Below are 20,706 nucleotides of genomic sequence, written 5' to 3'. Positions count from 1 at the left end.
AGCTTTTTTGGTGGAGTACCTTAGAGCAAGCAAACACATTTTTCTGACAGAACCAGCTGTCAAGAATTCAAGAACAAATTTTAACGACATAAAAAAGAAATTTAGCTAAGTTTATTAAAACTTGGAAACTTTTTAAATGGAAAGCACAAGAAGAACAACTAAGGATTGCTGCTTGAAAAGTGTTTCATGAGATTTCTGCTCTTTTTTCTGTCTCATTAAAAACGACAACAGGAAGAAAACGCATCAAGAGAGGTTAAAGACATTTGATTAGCCGTTCATTAGGTAAACAGTATACTCAAAACATAAAAAATCACGTGCTAAGGCAAGAATGGACGTTGCAGCAAAATAATTTCAAAACGTACATATCTTCAACCCTTTGAACGTTCACAACCCCCTAAGGTAATAATATTGGAAAAGAGATTGGGATTTTTTTTTGTTTTTAAATTTAATATTTTTATCGAATGGGATTTATACGGGGCGTCCTAGGCCAAGGATGGGCACATTTTTGGCTCTTAAAGCAGTCAAAGAGCCCGCAAGTGCTACGCAAGAGGGTAAAAAAATTCGTTAAAAGCATCATATGCATATATTAGTAATGAGAGTCGGAGTACAAGACATTTTATGGCGGTCTTCTTCACCCTTCATTGCTGACTCTTGATGTCATCCCTCATCTAGCACCGACATAAATGTGCCACACCGGCTCCTAAGTGCAAAAGGCTGTCCTAGACCAACCGTCCACTCCCTCTAAAATGGATGGTAATGTTTTTTTTTTATTGATAAACGTTAAAATATTACCTACCAAATCAGGAATACTCTATCTTTGTGGTGGTATTACTGACTTCCGAATTCGACCGGAAGTGGGTTAAACTGACCGGAAATATATATTTTTTTAATTTGACATATGTACATATTTTTCTACTGGTTCAGATTCTGAGGATACAAATTCTTAACTTTTGTTTGAAACTTTTTTCTCGGAAGTGGCTTTTTCAACCCCTAAGGGACTTCTAAAACATACAAAAATGTTTTTTATGGAAAAACAGAAAACATGCATCACCAAGTAGGGGATGCTCTATCTTTTGGTGGTATTACCGACAACCGGGTTCGACCGGAAGTGGTTTAAACTGACCGGATGTATATTTTTTCGTAACTTTTGTTTAAAACTTTTTTTCTCGGAATTGATTTTTTTATTAATTTTAGTACGTGCGCATGCAACCCTGTGGTGTTTCCTCAAGGTTTGTGCCTGAGCTAAACATAAATAAAAACAGCTGTTTCGCAGCTGTCAAAGCATTTCATCTTCATACTGCGGTACGATTTTAACTAATTTTTAATCAAATGCGAATTTTTAATGAATGTCATGGTAATAAATAATTTAAGTTCTTTGAGGCGCTACTGTGTGCAAGCCAGCGGCACTTTCTATGCTACTACTCCAATTTTCTACGTCAATGCCGGTAAGTAGCGGCTATCTTCTGCCTATATGTATGTACATCCAATTCACAAATGACTATTATTTAACAACAGCCCCACATATTGGACACCTTTATTCGGCTGTAATAGCAGATGCTCTGTCTCGATATCAACGTTTGCGACAGCCTCAAACGCAGGTGCATCTTTGCACAGGAACCGACGAACATGGCACAAAAATTCAGCAAGCAGCGGCAGCGCAAAGTGTACCAGTTGCCCAATATTGTGATGAAATCTCTGGACGTTATCGGCAAGTTTTCAAAGAAGTTGGTATAGCTAATACGGATTTCATACGTACCACCGAGCAGCGGCATAAGCAGGCGGTTGCGCAGTTTTGGGTAAATTGTATGTATGTAATATCGCTTTCTAAATATGCAAAGCTATTCTTTTTTTCTTAAAATTGTGCGCTTGCAGCGAACTTTACACAAGCTTGGCCACATTTATTCAGCCGCATACAGTGGTTGGTATTGCGTTTCGGATGAGACTTTTCTTACCGATTCTCAATTGCGGTTAGACACAGCAACGGGTGCTCGTTTCTCGCTCGAGTCGGGTCATCCTGTTGAATGGACTGAGGAGACAAATTATATGTTCCGTTTGTCAGAGATACAAGAAAATGTCATATATTGGGTTAAAAAAGGTGGTCATGTACGTCCAAAAAAGTTTGAAAAAATACTCTTGGACATGTTAAGTGAATCCCTACCAGATGTTTCGGTTTCGCGTCCTGCGAATCGTGTACATTGGGCTATCCCCGTACCCGACGATGAAACACAAACTGTCTATGTATGGTTAGATGCGCTAATAAATTATCTTACATCAGCGGGTTATCCAGATAAAAAAGTAGGCGAAAATTTCTTGCTCGCTTAATGACCATTGCTAATTGTCCAAATTTTCTCTTTTAGTATCGCAAATTTTGGCCACCAAACGTACAAGTAATCGGAAAAGATATTTTGAAGTTCCATGGCATTTATTGGCCTGCATTTCTTATTGCTGCAGGTATGGTCCAAAATTTCGAACTTTTTAACTTCATTATTTTCTTTTTATATATTATATGTACATTAGACCGTTCGTTAGCTGTACAAAATTTTATTCGAATATGATAACTCTAAGTACTTGCGCGTTGTATTTGAAAATTTAGAAAACCATATGCTTTCAGGGAAAAAAGTTTTTAACAAAATACATAGTTGAAAATTCTGAATTTTATAGTCATTTGCTATGTGAAATAACTCACAGAATCTGAATATGAGGTCCAAAATAAAAATAGTAGAATAGGTTTTAAGAATTTGAGAAATTATGGCTTTTTTCAAATTGAGAAAACAGCATTTTCAATTTTTTTCCAAAAATATCCCGTTATCGCAGCGCAGAAAATTCTCCACCAGATTAAAGGTCATTGAAATCCCTATGAACTTGGTTATACAATGTTTTGCAATCAAATTATCAGTTTAAGAGTTATCTGCAAATTTATTGGTGGAATCGGACACAATTTTAAGTCGCATCGAAGGATTAAAAATTTCTTATGGACATACAAGTGTTGCATGATATTCTCAAATAATGAAGATCTGCGTTGGTCGTATAAATAAAAAAAAAAAATTAATATTCGTTATTCTCCACCTGCGATAAATTATGTAAATCTCTTCAATAACACCAATGCCTTCCCGTAGAGACGAATCATTGGTTTCAAATTTTTGTATCCAAGCAGAAATGCAATTGAAGTTACGGGCTAATAAAAACTAAATCTGTTTTTATGTTTTTATTTGTAAACATTTATTTAGTTCGACGAATAAAAAAAGCTCAAGAAATGGTCAAGAAAAATTTATTGAGCCAAATTTTCTTAAGCAGTACGTAGTTCTTAAAAAATTTCCTTCGCTTTCTCCATGATGAAAACCACGATAAAAACATTACAAGGTAAATTCATTCTCAATTCGTCGGCCGTTTCACTTAATGACATTAGCAGCCATGTTAGCCATTTGTCTTTTGCTGAGATTATGACATTTTCATCAAAATCAAGCTACCAGATTGAACATCATGTAAAATTTTTTTTTCTGAAAGGAATTTGATCGACAAAGGAAAAAATAAAATAATTTTTTAAAAATAATAAAAAGAAAAGTGAGTTGCGCATTTGGAAGCTGCAAAAATACCAGATACCACTCAAGGAGAACGGTATAAAATTTCTTCAATTTCCAGCGCTTCCTTTTGTGAGGCAAAAATGGCTAGAGGTCTGGAGTGTGAGCGAGGAAAGCCTTTTAAAATATCCGTATGTATGTTCTCAACATTTTGATTCCAAAAGTGCAGTGCCGCGAAAGGAAAGGTAATGAGTTTTTGAATATTTTGGAGCATTTCAACTCGAAAATTATTGAAATTAATGGTGAAAAATTAACAAGTCCAAATTTTTCAAAAAAACTATTGTACAATTCAAATCATACAATCGAGGAAAGAATTGTACAACGATTTTTTTTGTGAAGGACATTTTTTCGAATACTATATTTTATTTTAAAGTAAAAAGAAAAAAAAAATTAAATATGAAAATAAGAAGATGAGAAAAATGACATCTGGATGGATTTGTTGAGCTATTTAAATAAAAACATTTAATAATGATAACGCAACATACATGCATACATATAGATTAATTTTCAGTTTTGGGGGTCTTTGTATGAACACATGTATTTTCAATACAATTAAAAAGAAAATTGTAACAGCGATTTTTCGATGTAGTATACTTCTATTTGGCACGTAGATCATGGATCCACAGTCTCGCCCATGATACAAAAAAGAAGGTAGTTCCATTGTCACTTTTTCGTCGCCATATTAACAACCTCACAATTAAGTAGATTGTGACATTTCGTGCTACCATAACCAATATCTAAAATCCTCCAAATTTTGTTATTATTTTTTTGTTTATTTACAAACATTTTGTTCTTAGAATCGAAATTTGAACAAGCAAAAGGTATTTTACTTTCACAACAATATTGGGTTATTGGGCCGTATGCATAACAACTGTGCAATTGCTTTTTCTTAAAATATATCTTTCACTTAAATTTATTTGAACAAATTAAGCACAAGGTCTGAAATTTTAAGAAAAAGCATCTGCTTAGGTTTTATGCATACTTCTCATTGTGCCAAAATGCTTAACCCAAAGCAAAAAATTTTAGCACACACGTGTGGTCAAACGATTAATCGTTAGTTTAAAATAAAGATTTCAAATTTTCAGATAAAAATTTATGAATAAATTCGGTTTGAAATATGGATCTTTTTGTAAAAAATATTGTGGTCAGCGTAGCTGGATTTGGACTTACATTTTCTCTGTCAAAATGCTAATTTTACCCAATTTTTCAATGAATCCCCCCTCCGTCTCCGCTGCCCACCCCAAAACCGTTGCAGGTCTAATGCTCAATAAGATGATAATTGTGTTTCCTCCAATATTGAACAGTAAAATAAATTTATTTTTACGCAAAGAAACAACGATATTGTCGAAATATACTAGAATTGGATAATAATCACTTATCTGAAAGTCATGAGGCCAATGGGGCCAAAGTAAATTCCTTTTTCAAGTTACTTGAAAGACATGGACAATGGCAATATCGAATTATATCAGAAACAATCGTATCCGACATAGAAAACTATAACAGTCGGTAGCTACATTGTGAAGACACTAAAAAAATTTTAAATTATGTTCACTAAAATTTTATTAATGTAAATAAATGTAAAAATAAAGATTTTGGCAAGTAGTGATCGAATTTAATGTAAAATTTAAACGTCTTCAAGACAGGATATTAATTACTTTTAAAGGTAAATGTTAATACAACTATTTTATTTATACTCCCAAATTTAGGATATAAAATCCCTTCCACCAAAAAACTTAAGTGGGGCAACGCCGCTTCGAATTTTTTACAATTGAGGAATTGTCAAAAATCTCCTTTTTAATCAAAAAGTTGTTTATTGAAACTACCTTCTTTTCATTTGGCAAAAATTCCACCATCTTGGATTTAAGTTTTTGTTTGGGTTTTTCGCGATTTACAAACTTATTTTGCATTTTTCGTAAAAAATGGTTAAGCAAAAATATGTAGAGAATTTAATTTCCCACAGTTGTTATATAGAAAATTTAAAATAGTTGCGGTTTTTATTGTAAAAAATTTACAAAAACTGCGAAAAAATTTTTTGTTGTCACTGTTTTTGCCATTTTTTGACAATTTCTGTTGAAAATCCATTGCATATTGAAATTCCAAAGTTGTAGAAAATTTCATTGTTCACAACTTTTGTACCTACATTTTTTTTGTACGAAGCTTAGATCACTGCCGGGAACGCGATACACATATCGATGTACGGGATGCACCGTAACACTCATTTCCACACCACCGCTAAGGTAGAGTTTTTTCCGCGCGTTTTTTTTACATGGTTTCCCCAGTAGGCCTTATCTACGGGCAACGTTTCTTTTTTTAAATGAAAGCAAGTAAATGTGTGGAAATGAGTTTTACGGCGCATCCCGTGCATCGCTATGTTTATCGCGTTCCCGGTCGTGATCTAAGTATAGTAAAAAATAAGATGTAGGTACAAAAGTTGTGGAGTATGAAATTCTCTGCAACTTTGGAATTTCAATATGCTATGCATTTTCAGCAGAAATTGCCGAAAAATGTCGAGACCGTGAAAATGTAAATTTTTTCGTAGTTTTTGGTAATTTTTTTAGAATAAGAAATGATATTCAAAAAAAAGCCTCTATATAATAAATGTGGGAAATTAAATTCTCTACATATTTGTATTTAACCGTTTTTTACGAAAAATGCTAAATAAGCTTGCAAATCGCAAAAAACCCAAAAAAACTTAAATCCAAGATGGCCGAATCTTGCCAAATGAAATTTAGGGGCAAGACTATGGGCTGGTTTCTCCAACTCAACTTAACTTAACTTAAGTCAAAAGTTAGCCTACTTTTTACACAGCTTATTCTTGACTAGGTCTAAAAAATTGGCTAAACTAAGTTAAGTTGAGTTGGAGAAACCAGCCCTATGGATCCATGATCTATATGTCAAACAGAAGTAAACTGCATAAACAATTGATGTTACAGTTTTTTTTAAGAAAAAGCCAAACTTTACTGAGCTATGAGTTTTATATGGAAGGGCAAAGCAAAAGCCTTCCCATAGTGAAGCTCAGGCATCTCAGTAAAGGTGTTCTTACACGATATGTATTTGCATATGTAAATGTGACTTTTTCAATGCATTGTAATTGCGTATGTCTGTCAAATTCACAGTCTTTATTTAACTATTAAAATTACATTCTTTGAAAACGTAATGAATTTAACCCAGATGATTCTATAGAAACATTTCTATTTCGTATGTACGTGCATCTGCTCTGTACAGAAACAAATATAATTTGCCTTTACATGATATCTTGACATTTACATATGTGAAAAGTGGCATGTACACATGCAAATACATATCGTGTAAGAACACCTTAAGATGTACGAATTTACACACGCAAATATTGAAATAAACAAAAAATATATAGAGCACTGATAAAAATTTATATTATTTTATTTTATATTTAAAATTGATTTAATATTCGTATATCGCTAGCTCAGATTGAAGAGTTGCTAATTCCACTTATTATGAAAATTAATATTTTGATACGGGAAGCTAGAGAAATTAAAAAATGCGTTGTATCGAAAAGGATAAAGGTGCTTGTTTTATTTATTGTCGTTTATATTCAATGAAAGGAAAATTCGCTAAGTCCAAAAGAGGAACCGAAAACCCGATAAGCTCAAAATGGTACGAAATCTTTTAATATAGATCGAATCCCTCAGATTCGTATTATATGAAGTTTTGCTTTGCTTTTAAATAAAGTTTTGCGAAATACTTGAAGAAAATGGCTATAAGAATAAGAAGTTTTTTCCTCTCCTGTAAAATTTTTAAAATTGGACTTAGCAGCTTTTACTCTAAGCTAGCGATATAGTGAAAGTGTGAACGCAGTTGCCAAATTTGCAAAAACTTGCCACCTTCGAAACAGCTGATCACTTCCACAGTTGCCACTGGTGGTTCATTTGGCAATTTATTTTCTGCTTGGTATATTTTCATAGATTTAGCATTTTATACAATTGAATACTTTTGGATAAGAAAAATCTTTTATTATATCGGAATTAATAAGTTAATTCTCTAAAATTATTTGTGATACCACATTGAAAAATAGGAGAATCTCCTCCAAACACCCATGATTGATCCAGAAAAATATAATAGATATACATAGCGACAAATGTATGTAGTATGTACCTTTAAAATTATAAAATTTTCATTTTAACAATCAATCCACCAAACCGGCAACTTCAGCAAAAAACATTTCAGCATGCTGCATTTTAACAACTGGAGATTCATAGTAAAATAACTACAAATAAACTCAACAAACGTCGTGCTTATATTGATAATAAAATTTGCTAAAAATAATTCAAAAAGGCCATATTATCTTTTGTTTATTTGCAAACATATGTTTGTGATCAGCTGATTTTCTTACTGCAAGTTTTCGTTAGTAAACATTTATCCAGCAGAAATTTGCAACTCTATCACATTTTTCTGTCTCAATTTCCCCTACTTTGCAAGTTTTTTTTTCTCCTATCCACACTTGATTTAAGGTACCCTCCTTCAAAATTATTGCATATTGCTTCAATGGTGGTATCATTTATTAACGCATTTATAATGGGACTTTTATAAGAGAGGAGTATCCAAAGGATACGAATGAAAAGGTGAAATTTTAGCTTGCTGTAAATGTGTGAAAGGATTCTGCCCACAAAATTTTGGAACTTTTCAGTAACTAGGTCGCTTTCATTTCTTAACGCACTCAAACAAGTGACCATTAGGCATATAACTTTTTACAATTTTTGCAAATACGAAAAACGGCATACCATAGTCGAATAGAGCATAAAAAAGTATGAACCCCCATTATTTTTTTTTTGCGAAATTGCAAAAAAGTTTCCGCGCAAAACGAAATTACTTTTTTATCAGAACTGCTGAAAAAAACAAAAAAAGTTTTGTACAGTGTACACGTTTTTCTTCATAATAATAGATATTTATTTAACTAATAATCTTCCTATTATTCCAAACGCCTTTTAATGGACCTAAGGGAAGTGCCCCACCCACCCCAAACTAATTTTTCTTCAGAAAATTTTGATTCAATATTAAAAAATTTAAAAAAGAAAAAGCAAGTTATTCAAGAACTCGCATAGTCAAATAATAATAACACAGCTGTGCGCGCGACAATGTCTTTACATCTGACGAGACGAGAGCGTAGTTACATACTTCTTCTCTTTTATTTAATGTTCTCTATGCAAGAATGATAAAAGAAAGATTACGATAGTTGAATGATTTCCCGTTAGATGACGAAACAAAGTTTTACTTCAGTTGTGTGATCTTAAGCACATTTGTTTTATCATTCAATTTAGAAATTGAAATAAATATTTCAAATCTGTTTTTATCGGGATAATTAAATATTGTTTGTGTAAAAATGTTTAAGACAAGTGCTAAAAATGTTGAAAAGTATTGTAATACGTGGAAAGAAAATTTAGCTAGCAAAACACAATGTATAAAAAATGTGGACATTCCATTGTTCGAATTATGTAAAAAGCCCAAAGAAAAGTTTGTTATTGGAAGATTTAATAGCCTTGGAAAGGAAATAAAGTGTAAGAAAAGAATAACACAAATTATCGTTAGTGAACTTTCAGTATTGTGGAAGAAACTCAATTTTAAAACACTTACCTTAAGGTCTATTAAAAGAAATGTGGAAAGATTAATAAAGTCGTACCAAAACTTTTTAAAACGCCGTAATAAATATAGTTTTAATAAAATTTTTGATATAACTTCAAACAACGAAGAGCAACAATCAGACGAATCGGAGCATTTCCCCATTTCAATATCTAAAACCGATAATGTGCCGTTGGATGATGATTACAAACTTCCAACCATAATGGACGATGATCAGGTGTCATCAGATGATGATATTACCTACAAACCACCTGCCAGCCTATTACAAAAAAAGAAGCCTATGGATCCAGCTGTTAATTTAGTTATGAATGCAAACGTTAGCACTAGAAAGGCCGCAAAAATATGTAAAGAGTTGTCTGAATCTGGTGTAGAGATATTGTCGCCATCCCAACCTGGAATTTACAAAGCTTACACCAAAAATGCCGAACAAAAGAAAAAACTGTTGAAAAACACTCTTAAAAATGAAAACTGGTGCTTGCATTTTGACGGGAAAAAAATTGGAAAGAAGGAATATCAGGTCGTAGTACTGAAAAATGCTTCTAGGGAAGTAAAATTAGGTGTACTAGTTCTGAATGATGGAAAAGCGTCGACGATATTTCACGGAATAAAAGAATTATTATGTGATTTCGACTTGTTGGAATCAATTAAAATGATAATTTGCGATACAACCAGTGTGAATACTGGCAGACACCATGGTGTTGTCACTCGCCTACAAAATTTTTTGAAATCCTTTTCATTGCCCGCTCCACAGTATATTGGTTGTCAACATCATGTGCTAGATTTGATGTTAAAACATGTCATGGATGAGCTTTTAGAGGGAAAAACATCATCGCCCAATATTTCATACAATTTTATTCCAAATTTAATAGAAAATTACGATGATCTAAAAAAAGAGTATGAACAAAATAAAGAGTGTATTAAGGTTAAAAGCATTAAATGGCGAAATGACATGCAATACTTATATGAATTGGTCGAATCTTTTAAATACTTCGAGAAAAATGAACGTTTTCCCTACATAAAATTTAAAGCAATACCAGCACTCAGTAATGCCCGTTGGAATTCTAGAGCTATTTTGGCACTTTTAGCCTTTATACTTATTCCTGAATATCGTTTGCAATTATATCCTATTTGTAAGTTTGTGTGCGGTGCTTGGAGCGAAATCTGGTTTTCCGATCATACTTTCAACAAAAATAATTTCGCCACACTACAGAAATCATTGGCCGGCTTCACAAAAGCAAATGAATGTTTTCTCAGACATTGGGTAAATAAACCATCAGCTATTGAGGAAGTTCAGCGAAGTAACATCTGCGCAGAGCGTGCAATTAAAATTGTGCAAGACATTTTACCATTGTGTAAATCATCACATACTTTAAACTTAAAACTTATTTCATATAACAATTGACAAAAATGTAAAAATAAAAATATTAAAAAAAATTAAAAAAAAATCTGACTTTTTTTAGAAATCCATTTTTGCGCGGAACGTTTTTGAACCGAAATCACCTAAAAAAGTGATATTCATTACTTGTACAATATTTGCCACCACGTGGTGGTATGCCAAATTTTTCGTCAACATTTGTTATATGCCTAGTGACCATGTGTTGATTTTTTTTTTAGATATTTATAATGTGTTTGGAGTTAATTTTTTTTTGTTATTTTTCTTTAAAAAAAGTTGCTCAAACATTCAACAAATTTTCATCGAAATTCCAATTTTTAAAACGGAATCTTTAGAACATTTTTGGGTATGCATTTTATAGCCCAAAAAATTGAAGTGCAAGTTTCAAACGGCTAAAAACTCCCGTTGATTTCTGAGATTTCTTTGGTAACAGCTTTTGCACTTTTTCCATACAAGCAAGAATTTCTTATGACATAAAATGCGGGAGACCGCTCACAACCAAATTTCAAAAAATTAACGCCAGTTTTTTTAAATTGCAGTCTCCAAAGAAAAATTCTCAAAAACCAACGCGAACGCCGGATGAAACTTGCACACCATTAGACCAAAATTGTACTTTTGTTGAATTTTGTACTTTTTAACTTAGTTTAATTTGCAAAATAAAACAAAGAATTTCACTGTAGACATAAATTTTGTAGATGTAGATTAACAAAATATTAGAATTTAACTCAATCATACATACAGTTTCATATACAGTGTGCGTCAAAAAGAAGTATACCCTGACGTTTTGACGATTTTACTCATTTATACTTTCCAGTCAAAATTGTTCTTATTTTTTATAAAAGATATAGTTTATTCAACAGAAAAAACCACAAAAATTAATTTTTTAATTTCATACAAAACTCCAGAAAATGCAAGCAATTTTCATCGAAATTTTAAATTTTCAGTTCCATTTCTAATGCTGAATTTCTACTAGACATTGAAATGATAAATGCCAATTAAAAAATGCCATGTGGAAATGAACTTATGGTCTATTTTTTTAAGTCTATTTTTTAATGTAATGACATAATTATTTTTTAATGTCCGACTTTGTCATTTGTCGTTTTTGCCATTTAATGCCTAGTAGAAATCCAGCATTATGCTGGACATATGACAAAGTTGGGCATTAAAAAATAATCATGTCATTAAGTTAAAAAAATAGTCATTAAGTTCATTTCCACATGGCATTTTTTAAATTGCATACATTTTGGTCATTTCAATGCCTAGTGGAAGTTCGGCATTCGAAATTTTGAGCATGCTGGTTTGTAGCCCTCAGCGACTTAAACGTGCACTTTATTATACTAAGGGCTGTTAACTTATCTATTTTAAAGTATAGATAAGTTAGTTAAGTTAATCGCCCTAAAATTTAATGGCTGTCCAATGAACTAAATTTTTTTTAAAAAGAAAAAATTGTTATGGTAAATATACACAAATAAATAGAATCGTCAAAATATCAGGGTATACTTATTTTTAACGCTCTCTGTATGAACTTACATATTTAGTTATAAAATTTGTTGAGCTAAGTTTCTATGTCTGTACAAATCTTGTGACTGCTAAGGAAAATGCCGTGCCAATTTTTAGTTACCAAAAGATCCCCACAAACAATTACTAATTTGTACAAATATACCAATCATGTGAACCGGCCTTTTTATTTATTCTCTATTAAATTTCTTATCTCTTTTTAAGCACCTAATTCGCAGAGCTACTCTGTCTTCTACTTCACGATATTTTTTTTATTTTTATTCTTCTTTTGCAGGCTTGGAACCGCCACAACAACTATTTGTACACTCCCACTGGACAGTAGATGGACAGAAAATGTCGAAGAGTAAGCATAACGTCGTGGATCCGGTTGCGTCTGCCAAAACTTATACAATGGAGGGTCTGCGGTATTTCCTGTTGCGTGAGGGTGTAGCGCATAGTGATGGCAGTAAGTACAACTAACAGTTCGTATATACATATATGTATGTAGACAGTGGCGCTCATATAAATAGCACATTTTTCTTTTTTTACAATATTCACAATGTTTTACGTGATACATTTTTTCGTTTTTTATACCCGAGCGCACTTGTGCACAAGGGTATTATAACTTTGTTCACATAACGGTTGTTTGTAACAGGCAAAACGAATCGAGATAGATATAGACAAATGTATACATAAATGATCAGGATGAAAAAAGAAATCGATTAAGCCATGTCTGTCTGTCCGTCCGTCTGTCCGTCTGTCCGTCCGTCCGTGTACACGATAACTCGAGCAAAAATTGAGATATCTCAACGAAATTTGGTATGTAGGTTTCCCTTAATCCAAGGTAGGTTGGTATTGAAAATGGGCGAAATCGGACAATAACCACGCCCACTTCCCATATAACGGTAATTTCCAGAAATACGAAAACTGCGATATTTTAGTAACTACTGAAGATAATTCACTCAAAATTGATATTTACAATAATTTTTAGACGAAAAATAAGAATATTATAAATTTTTGGAAAATGGGCGTAGCCACGCCCACTTATGGTTACATGTGTATATCTTGGTAACCGCTGCACCAATTTCTTCCAAACTTGGCACAGTTGTTGGCCTTCGCATAACATACCAAATGGCCGAAAATTTTTAAAATCGCTCAATAACCACGCCTACTTCCCATATAACGGTAATTTTCAGAAATACGAAAACTGCGATATTTTAGTAACTACTGAAGATAATTCACTCAAAATTGATATTTATAATAAATTTTAGACGGAAAATAAGAATATTAACATTTTTTTGAAAATGGGCGTAGCCACGCCCACTTATGGTTACATGTGTATATCTTGGTAACCGCTGCATCAATTTATTCCAAACTTGGCACAGTTGTTGGCCCTGGTACAGCATACCAAATGGCCGAAAATTTTTAAAATCGGACAATAACCACGCCCACATCCCATATAACGGTAATTTCGAGAAATACGAAATCCTCGATAAATCAGTAAATATTAAAGCTAATTTATTCAAAATGATGGTTGCAACAATTCTTTGCCAGGAAATACGTTTATGATAAAATTTTGGAAAATGGGCGTGGCACCGCCCACTTATGATCACGTATATGTATCTCGCTAACCGTTCTAGCAATTTGTACCAAACTCGGTATGGTTATTGTGCTTGCCACATAAAAGTAAACCATTGAAAATTGTTGAAATCGGACTAAAATTACGGCCGCTTTTCATATAACGGTAAATTTCAGAAATGCTTGAAATTTCAATATTTTGAAATTTAAGGACGCTAGTTTACTTAAAATTTATACACGCCGGCTTATCATGTAGCGGTAGCTTTCGGAAAGGTGGAAAACATATATTTAATACTTGCGCCGGGTATTTAATTTTCGGCTCCGCCCGAACTTAGACTTTCTTACTTGTTTTTTTATAAAAATATACCAGATTGTATAACATAAACCATATAAGTCAGAGATTAAAACTTTGTGTACAGTTCAGGAAAACGTAACAATTTTCAAAAAAATTTCATCACAATTTTCAACTTTTTTTTTAGATTTTTTAGAATAATAATACGCAGGTTTAAATATTCGCAAAAGTCCCGTTGATTTTTGAGAATTTTTTTGTAGAGGGCGTTGTGTATTTTCTCTCATTTAAAAATAGATTTTGTTCAGGCTTTATATGGAAGAAAATGCGCAACATCCTCGAGAAAAAATTGAATGGGCTACATACCCAAAAAGTTTCTAAAAATTCTGAAAAAAGTTGAAAATGTTGATGACATTTTTATGAAATTTGTTAAATTTTCCTGAACTGTTCACAAAGTTTTAAACTTTGACTTATATATATGGGTTCTGTCATAGGGTCTACTATATTTTTATAAAAAGATAACGAAAATTGAATATTGTAAAAGTAAAAGTGTGGTATTTACGTGAGCGCCACTGTACATATTAAGAACATATGTATTTTTGCTCGATGCTAAGAGAGCACATTATGTGCAGGACAAAGTGCTTGAAGTAGTAAAATGGAAAACAACAGAGTTTAAACAGTTACTAAGAAATTAGCAAGAATAATACATGATGCGAAGCGTAAGCTTAGTAAGTGACCGCACTGCCGACAGCCACTGCAATAACGCTGTGAAGCAGGTTGTTTCATATCACCACTTTTTGTTAGGTTTTTTGCAAACGGAAATCAAGCAAAAAAAAACTATTTAAAAGCAAATGAAAGTTAAGACCAAGTAGTTAGAAGGCTTAAGGAGATTTATTAAAGTTTACAAAGTGTAAATGTGGGTAATTTAATCGCCTTAGTAAACGTAAAAGATAGCAAACTTGCGTTTGTTTAAGGTGTAGACTCCATGCGAATAGTGATTTATAAACTTCTGGCTACAGTCATAAGAATTTCCTATTTAAAGAGAAAGAAAGTTGACTTGAAAATTTCTCTATACCTTAAAAATACTTTTGTAGTTAATTGTTATTGAAACATTTTTACCTAAACAGCCGCTAAGGATTTTTTTCAAAGAAATTTACACACCTTGACTGATTTATGCTGCAGCCTTCTAACTGCTTTAAGACGCATCAGTGGCTGTTGTTGCTTTCCCTTATGTTAAGTTATAACAGCCATAAGTTAATTTAAACTTTTGGTTGTTGAATTCGATTGCGTATAACTCGTCTGCAGAAAAAGTTTTCATCTCACACACATTTTCATTGTTTATGACCTTACTTTAACCCGTCACATTTTCTGCGTTCCAATCTTGTTGTCTCTCTGTGATTTCTAAACCACATTTCCCAAAGATTTTACAACTAACAAAAACAATGCTATTGTAGTAATTTACATACATGAACATATTTGTGGATGCGTGTGCATAGTACATATATACATACATACATACACATGCTTTAGGTTAGTTAGCTTGTTGTGGGTATATGTGATTATAATATTTATTTCTATACATACATACATACATACCTACATTTTCTCAACTTTTATTGCGGTAGTTTCGAGTTGAAAATTTGATTAGTTTTCACAAGTTTTAATAAAAGTTTTTGGGTTTTTGCATTTTTACATCACCTTAACTTATGTAAGTATTTTATAAATAATTACATGCAAAGGATGACTTGAGAACACACGTCAAGCGGGTCATGCGTGCGCAGATAAGAAATTTTCATTTGTAGATTTAATGAATAAAGAATAACATATTGGGTGAAGTAAAAATTTATTGCGTATATTTTCAACAGATTGTGTTAGTAAAGTCCTTTTCATTGGAGTTAGTTTTTACGTGGCCGCTAAGGTACTTACAAACATCGGATCAAAGTTGTAATACCATTTCATGAAAGGTATAAAAAGGATAATTTTTGAATACTCCCTTATGTAGCGTAGCGCTTGCTTCAAGACAGATATATGCACGCTTGCAGCCGCACCTCATGGTGAACAGACAGTGCAAAATTCAGTGAACCCTTAAACCGAATAAGTTCTAGTAGCGCCACTAAAGCTGCCTCTCTTTCGTTTAAGACTAAAAGCTGAGTTAGTCCAGACTCCAGACTTAATTTCCGTAACTTTACTTAACTTAACGTTTTGACCAACCTGTTATATGAGAAACTGTGTTGGCGGTTAGTTAAAAGTTAAAAGTTAAAAGTGGCATTTTAGGCTCCAAACTGTCAAACAGCTGAAAAAGAAAATACAAAAACAAAATATTTCTGCTTCTGCCTTAAGTTGACGTGTTGACTACTCATTGATGATTTCTTACGGTAAATTAAGTTAAGTCTAAACTAGGACTAAGGATCCACATGGGTTAGTGATACTGAAAAAGATAATAAAAACTGCAGAAGGGAATGGGGTATAATCTCTTATAATAGGGTACGCTATGTTTTTTTCAGCCTTTTCTAAGTTGGATATCGAACCAACCGGAATGGCTCTGGAGGTGAACGCGAACAAGGCGAAGTACCTCTTGTCAGCAAGCAAACATTCAGCGCTTTCGCGTCTCGATGAATACCGCAGATAATGAAAAGATGCGTTGTATATATGAGCCTTACAAAGGTATAGATATACTATATATACACATATAGTGCAGAAATTTTAAATGCAGCGTCTTCGTTTTTGTCTTCTTCTGTGCGGAAAGCTTTTTATGTTTTCACAAAATTAAAGTATTTCCCAAAAGATTTATCCAAGGATGCATTGTTTAGCAACACAGACTTTCTAAAAACAAATAAATCCTTGCCCTGATGCATATTATATGCTACAACTTCTTAAATAGAATTTCCTCGAATTGGTAGCAACAGATAGCCGTAAAATATGCTTATATTTTGCCAAGTAAGCGTTAACTTTCAAGTGGTCGCGCGATCATTTGAAACATAAGCAGTCGACACCTCTTATAACTAATCAGAAAAATAATCATATTTTGTGGTTTTAATATTTTTTTATATTTTTTGCAGTTATATTTGCTGTTGTAAAACATTTGTATTACTTGTATTTATTTATTTATTCTAGAAATGCGACATTTCTTACAGACTACAAAGAAAAATAAATAGTAACTACTTACAAACAAATTAACTAAAATATTTAATAGCGTTTAAAGGTGTTCTTCGTAGAAGAAAAATCTAAAGCAACAGGATTTGGCAGCGAATTAATTCCTTCAGGGCTTTAGCATTCGGAGTGTTAGAGGCATTGATAGTTCTAACTGTGTCTAACCAGAAGATATAGTGCCCCGTAAAATTCTTTGAGAAATAATATTTTTCGTTATTATTGTTAAGTAAGAAAAAACTGACACCCCTATTCTGCAACTCTCTCGTATTCGGATTTTGCTACGAATCGTAGAAATGGTATGCTGCAATCCGAATCGTATTTTCGAACTTTCGAAATTCGTAACAATGGCATGCCTAAAAACGAAGGAGTATGCTTTTTTGCGTAATTTTGTACGAAAACAATTCTGTGTCGGAGGCGAGATAAAATACGTAAATCGATGTGTATTTGCAGTAAATATTAGTGGTGTTCATTTAAACAGATAAATTTGCCCTTCGCATATACGTATATTTTTATCCACTGCTTTATATAAACGAGTAAAACAGAATCTTTGTTGCCCCTTATCGAGAAACTTGGGTCCCGTTTAGTTATTTGTACAATAATTTTCGGTTATTGTGTCCAAACGCATAATCCGAATCAAAAAACTTTATCATTTTATTTAAAGTAAATGTTTCAAAATTTCCGAGCACTATTATATCTATTAATAAATTCCGTTTGCGCTATGCTCTTTTTTGCAAAATTTCGACGTGGGTTCTGCGCAAAAATACTGTGGATGGCGTAGCCGGAGTGATGTGCACAAAAAGTGTTTATACCTTTGACACACGGAAGCCCTTCTTCTCCGGCAACACAGAAAGGAGTATTCTACTTAGTAACCTAACAAAGAAGTGCATGTCTTCAATAGCTTGGAAGAAGCTGTTATTGCATTAACTGGATTGAGAACCACTTCTTCAAGCATAGGAGTAGTTCTGGCTTGTGGTTCAACAATTCAACCAGAAGCTGACAGCCGCTCTTACTCCGCTGCTATAATTGCAGATGCAATTGAATCCACCATTTCTTTCAAAATATGTAAAATCGAACAATTTTACTATAAATAAGCATTTCATGAGTGTTTTTTTAATTGCTTTCCACTTTGTTTTCCTTCATTCAGCTATCTTCGAAAAACAACTGATAGCTGGCAATGCTGCACATGTTTCTTTACGAAAATTGGGGTTCTAGAATAAGGTGGTGAATCTTTCAGGCTAATTTGCCACAGATCGTTTGCACTCAAAGCCTTACAGGAGGTTGTAGACAACTATGTAAAACTACTGTGTATATATGTATGTATGCCAGACTGCTACCAACATCGTGGCAGAAGGGTTTCCGAATAGCAAGAAAATCGAATTTCGAACGCAACAGCACCTCAAAAATTGTAGTACTGAGGGCAGTAAGCATAGTTTTACGAAAAGCTTTAAAATTAAACTTAGTAATAAAGGGAATTGTTAAGGCGAACCCGATGAAATGTACCTTAACTGCATTCTAGCATATTTTCTTTCATAATTGTGCTTCAGCATCGGTAATAGACGATCAATAAACTGCCCAGATAAACTGATAAAGAATATAAGTAAGGCGCTTCGCTTTATCGAAATCAGATACCGCAAAAAAGAATCTAAAATGTTTAAGCCAGTGAAAAGATAAAAAGGAATTATACCAAATTAATAGTTTCATTAAGTTTTTCTTTTGATATAAATGTACTTAAAACTTTCTATATACCACCGAAATGTATGTATGTACATACATGTTTGTAGATAAGTTCGAATAATTTTCCCTCGCTTTGATATTGCATGACTATACTACAATTCAAACTAATCCGAGCGTTTAATTGTTCTGCATCGGCGACTTCTTAACGACATTGTCGGCTAGGGATGATAATTTTTTCCTCTTTATTTTGATACCCATACCTCTTCTCTAAGCACATTTCTCTGAATTTTTTTAATCATTTTTGAATTGTTAGCGTCAGAGTGAAAAACTAAAAACGCAACTTTACTATATTTGGCACACGGGTTGCGAATATCTTGATTTTTGTGTGTAATATTTACTATCGCACGGTGTTATATGTATAATGAGTTTCTATTATTGCCATCAGTGCAAATTATAAATCCCGAAAATCCCGGGATTATTTGCCAAGAATCCCAGAATTTTTGGGACCTCATATAGGGATCCCGGGACTAACATACCTATTTTCGGCTGTATGCAATACAAAAGGTTTGTTCTACGTACACACATTCATACTTATGTACATACATATCTAAATAAACAATTGTGTATTCCAGTTCAATAAAAAGTACACACATATAAACACAATCATTCTTTAAGTATTTACATCTATTTATTTATGAACATATGTAAATGCTAGGGTGATTGCCTCTGTTCTTTCAAACCGGTTTTAACCGGGATTTTCCAATTGTTTTTGAAATCGCGATTTTTTGAATATAGAATAAACTGTGTTATAGATAGGAATCGAATAATCCGGGGTTTTGATCTAGAATATTTATACAACTGCAGCTTATAATTCACTGTAAATTTATGGTACTTTTTATTTTGTTGAAACCGCAAACATAACTTTTTTAGCAATCCTGCTCTGAAATACAATCAAGTACCCTTCGAGGATTATTTTTTGAAGTGAAACTCCTTTAGCGACGGTTTGGTTTTGTTGGTTTGGAAATTGGCAAATCCAACGGAAATTGCACACGGAAATGGTTGGGGCTGAAACAAGTGCTTCTTGTGTATATGCACATGGTAATAATCTAACAAGAACTTGCTAATAAAAGGTTAAAGAATAACACTTAGAAAAAGACAAATACAAGAATAAAAGTGAAGGTTAAGCATACCAGAATTTTGTCTAAGGATTCTGATAAATTTTTTTTTATTCAAATTTAAAGTTGAATTTATATCATTATTACACTGTTTACCCCTATTTTAGTAAAAAGTCCTTTAAAAATTGAAATTGTCAAGTTTAATAAGTCTTGCAAATTTAATCTACTAAAAACCCCCCATTTTGGGGAACAATTAATTAAAAGCTTTTTATTCTAGTGAGTTATGTTCGAAAGTTTGCTTTATAATTTTTTCACCAAAAAACGACTTTAATAACTTTTTCTAACAGGAAGTTAATAATTGCACGATTTTTGTAAAAATTTGCAATATTTAATAATAATTTTAATTATTTTACCTAAAATAGTAGAAAAACTGTAATATTGACATAAATTTAATTTTAAATTTCAATAACCGTTAAACCTGTGGGTTTATCAAAAAATGATCGGAGACGTTTTTTGTAGAGCGTCTAATTTCCTGCCAAAAAACGTATTACACTTTTCAGTTCGATAATTTAAAGACGAGAAAAAATATTATAAATTTGAAAGATATTTTTTTCTAAGAAGTAATAGAAACAAGTAAGAAAGTCTAAGTTCGGGCGGAGCCGAACATTAAATACCCGGCGCAAGTATTAAATATATGTTTTCCACCTTTCCGAAAGCTACCGCTACATGATAAGCCGGGTCCGTCCTACGCCCGAAAGAAGTACACGTACCAAGTTTCGTTAAGATATCTTAATTTTTACTCGAGTTATCGTGTGCACA

The 20,706-nt window shown here is 32.8% G+C and overlaps 1 protein-coding gene across 2 annotated transcripts in view; it reads left to right on the top strand.

The window, feature by feature from the left end:
• The first annotated feature begins 1,270 nt into the window (after nucleotides 1-1,270).
• Nucleotides 1,271-20,706, top strand: part of MetRS-m (Methionyl-tRNA synthetase, mitochondrial) — a 69,337-nt gene continuing 49,901 nt past the window's right edge. For both annotated transcript variants that reach the window (XM_017609266.1, XM_017609265.1), the window contains exons 1-5: nucleotides 1,271-1,445; nucleotides 1,516-1,796; nucleotides 1,873-2,295; nucleotides 2,358-2,451; nucleotides 12,377-12,547. In XM_017609266.1, the coding sequence (XP_017464755.1) occupies nucleotides 1,343-1,445; nucleotides 1,516-1,796; nucleotides 1,873-2,295; nucleotides 2,358-2,451; nucleotides 12,377-12,547 (1,072 nt within the window). In that variant the 5' untranslated portion in view covers nucleotides 1,271-1,342. The remainder of the gene's footprint in view (nucleotides 1,446-1,515; nucleotides 1,797-1,872; nucleotides 2,296-2,357; nucleotides 2,452-12,376; nucleotides 12,548-20,706) is intronic.

This window comes from Rhagoletis zephyria, unplaced genomic scaffold, assembly GCF_001687245.7.
Source record: "Rhagoletis zephyria isolate East Lansing unplaced genomic scaffold, Rhagoletis_zephyria_1.1 Rzeph_scaffold_00208, whole genome shotgun sequence".
Lineage (NCBI taxonomy): Eukaryota > Metazoa > Arthropoda > Insecta > Diptera > Tephritidae > Rhagoletis > Rhagoletis zephyria.
The sequence above is the reverse complement of the archived record's forward strand: the minus strand, read 5'-3'. Positions and strand labels throughout refer to the sequence as shown.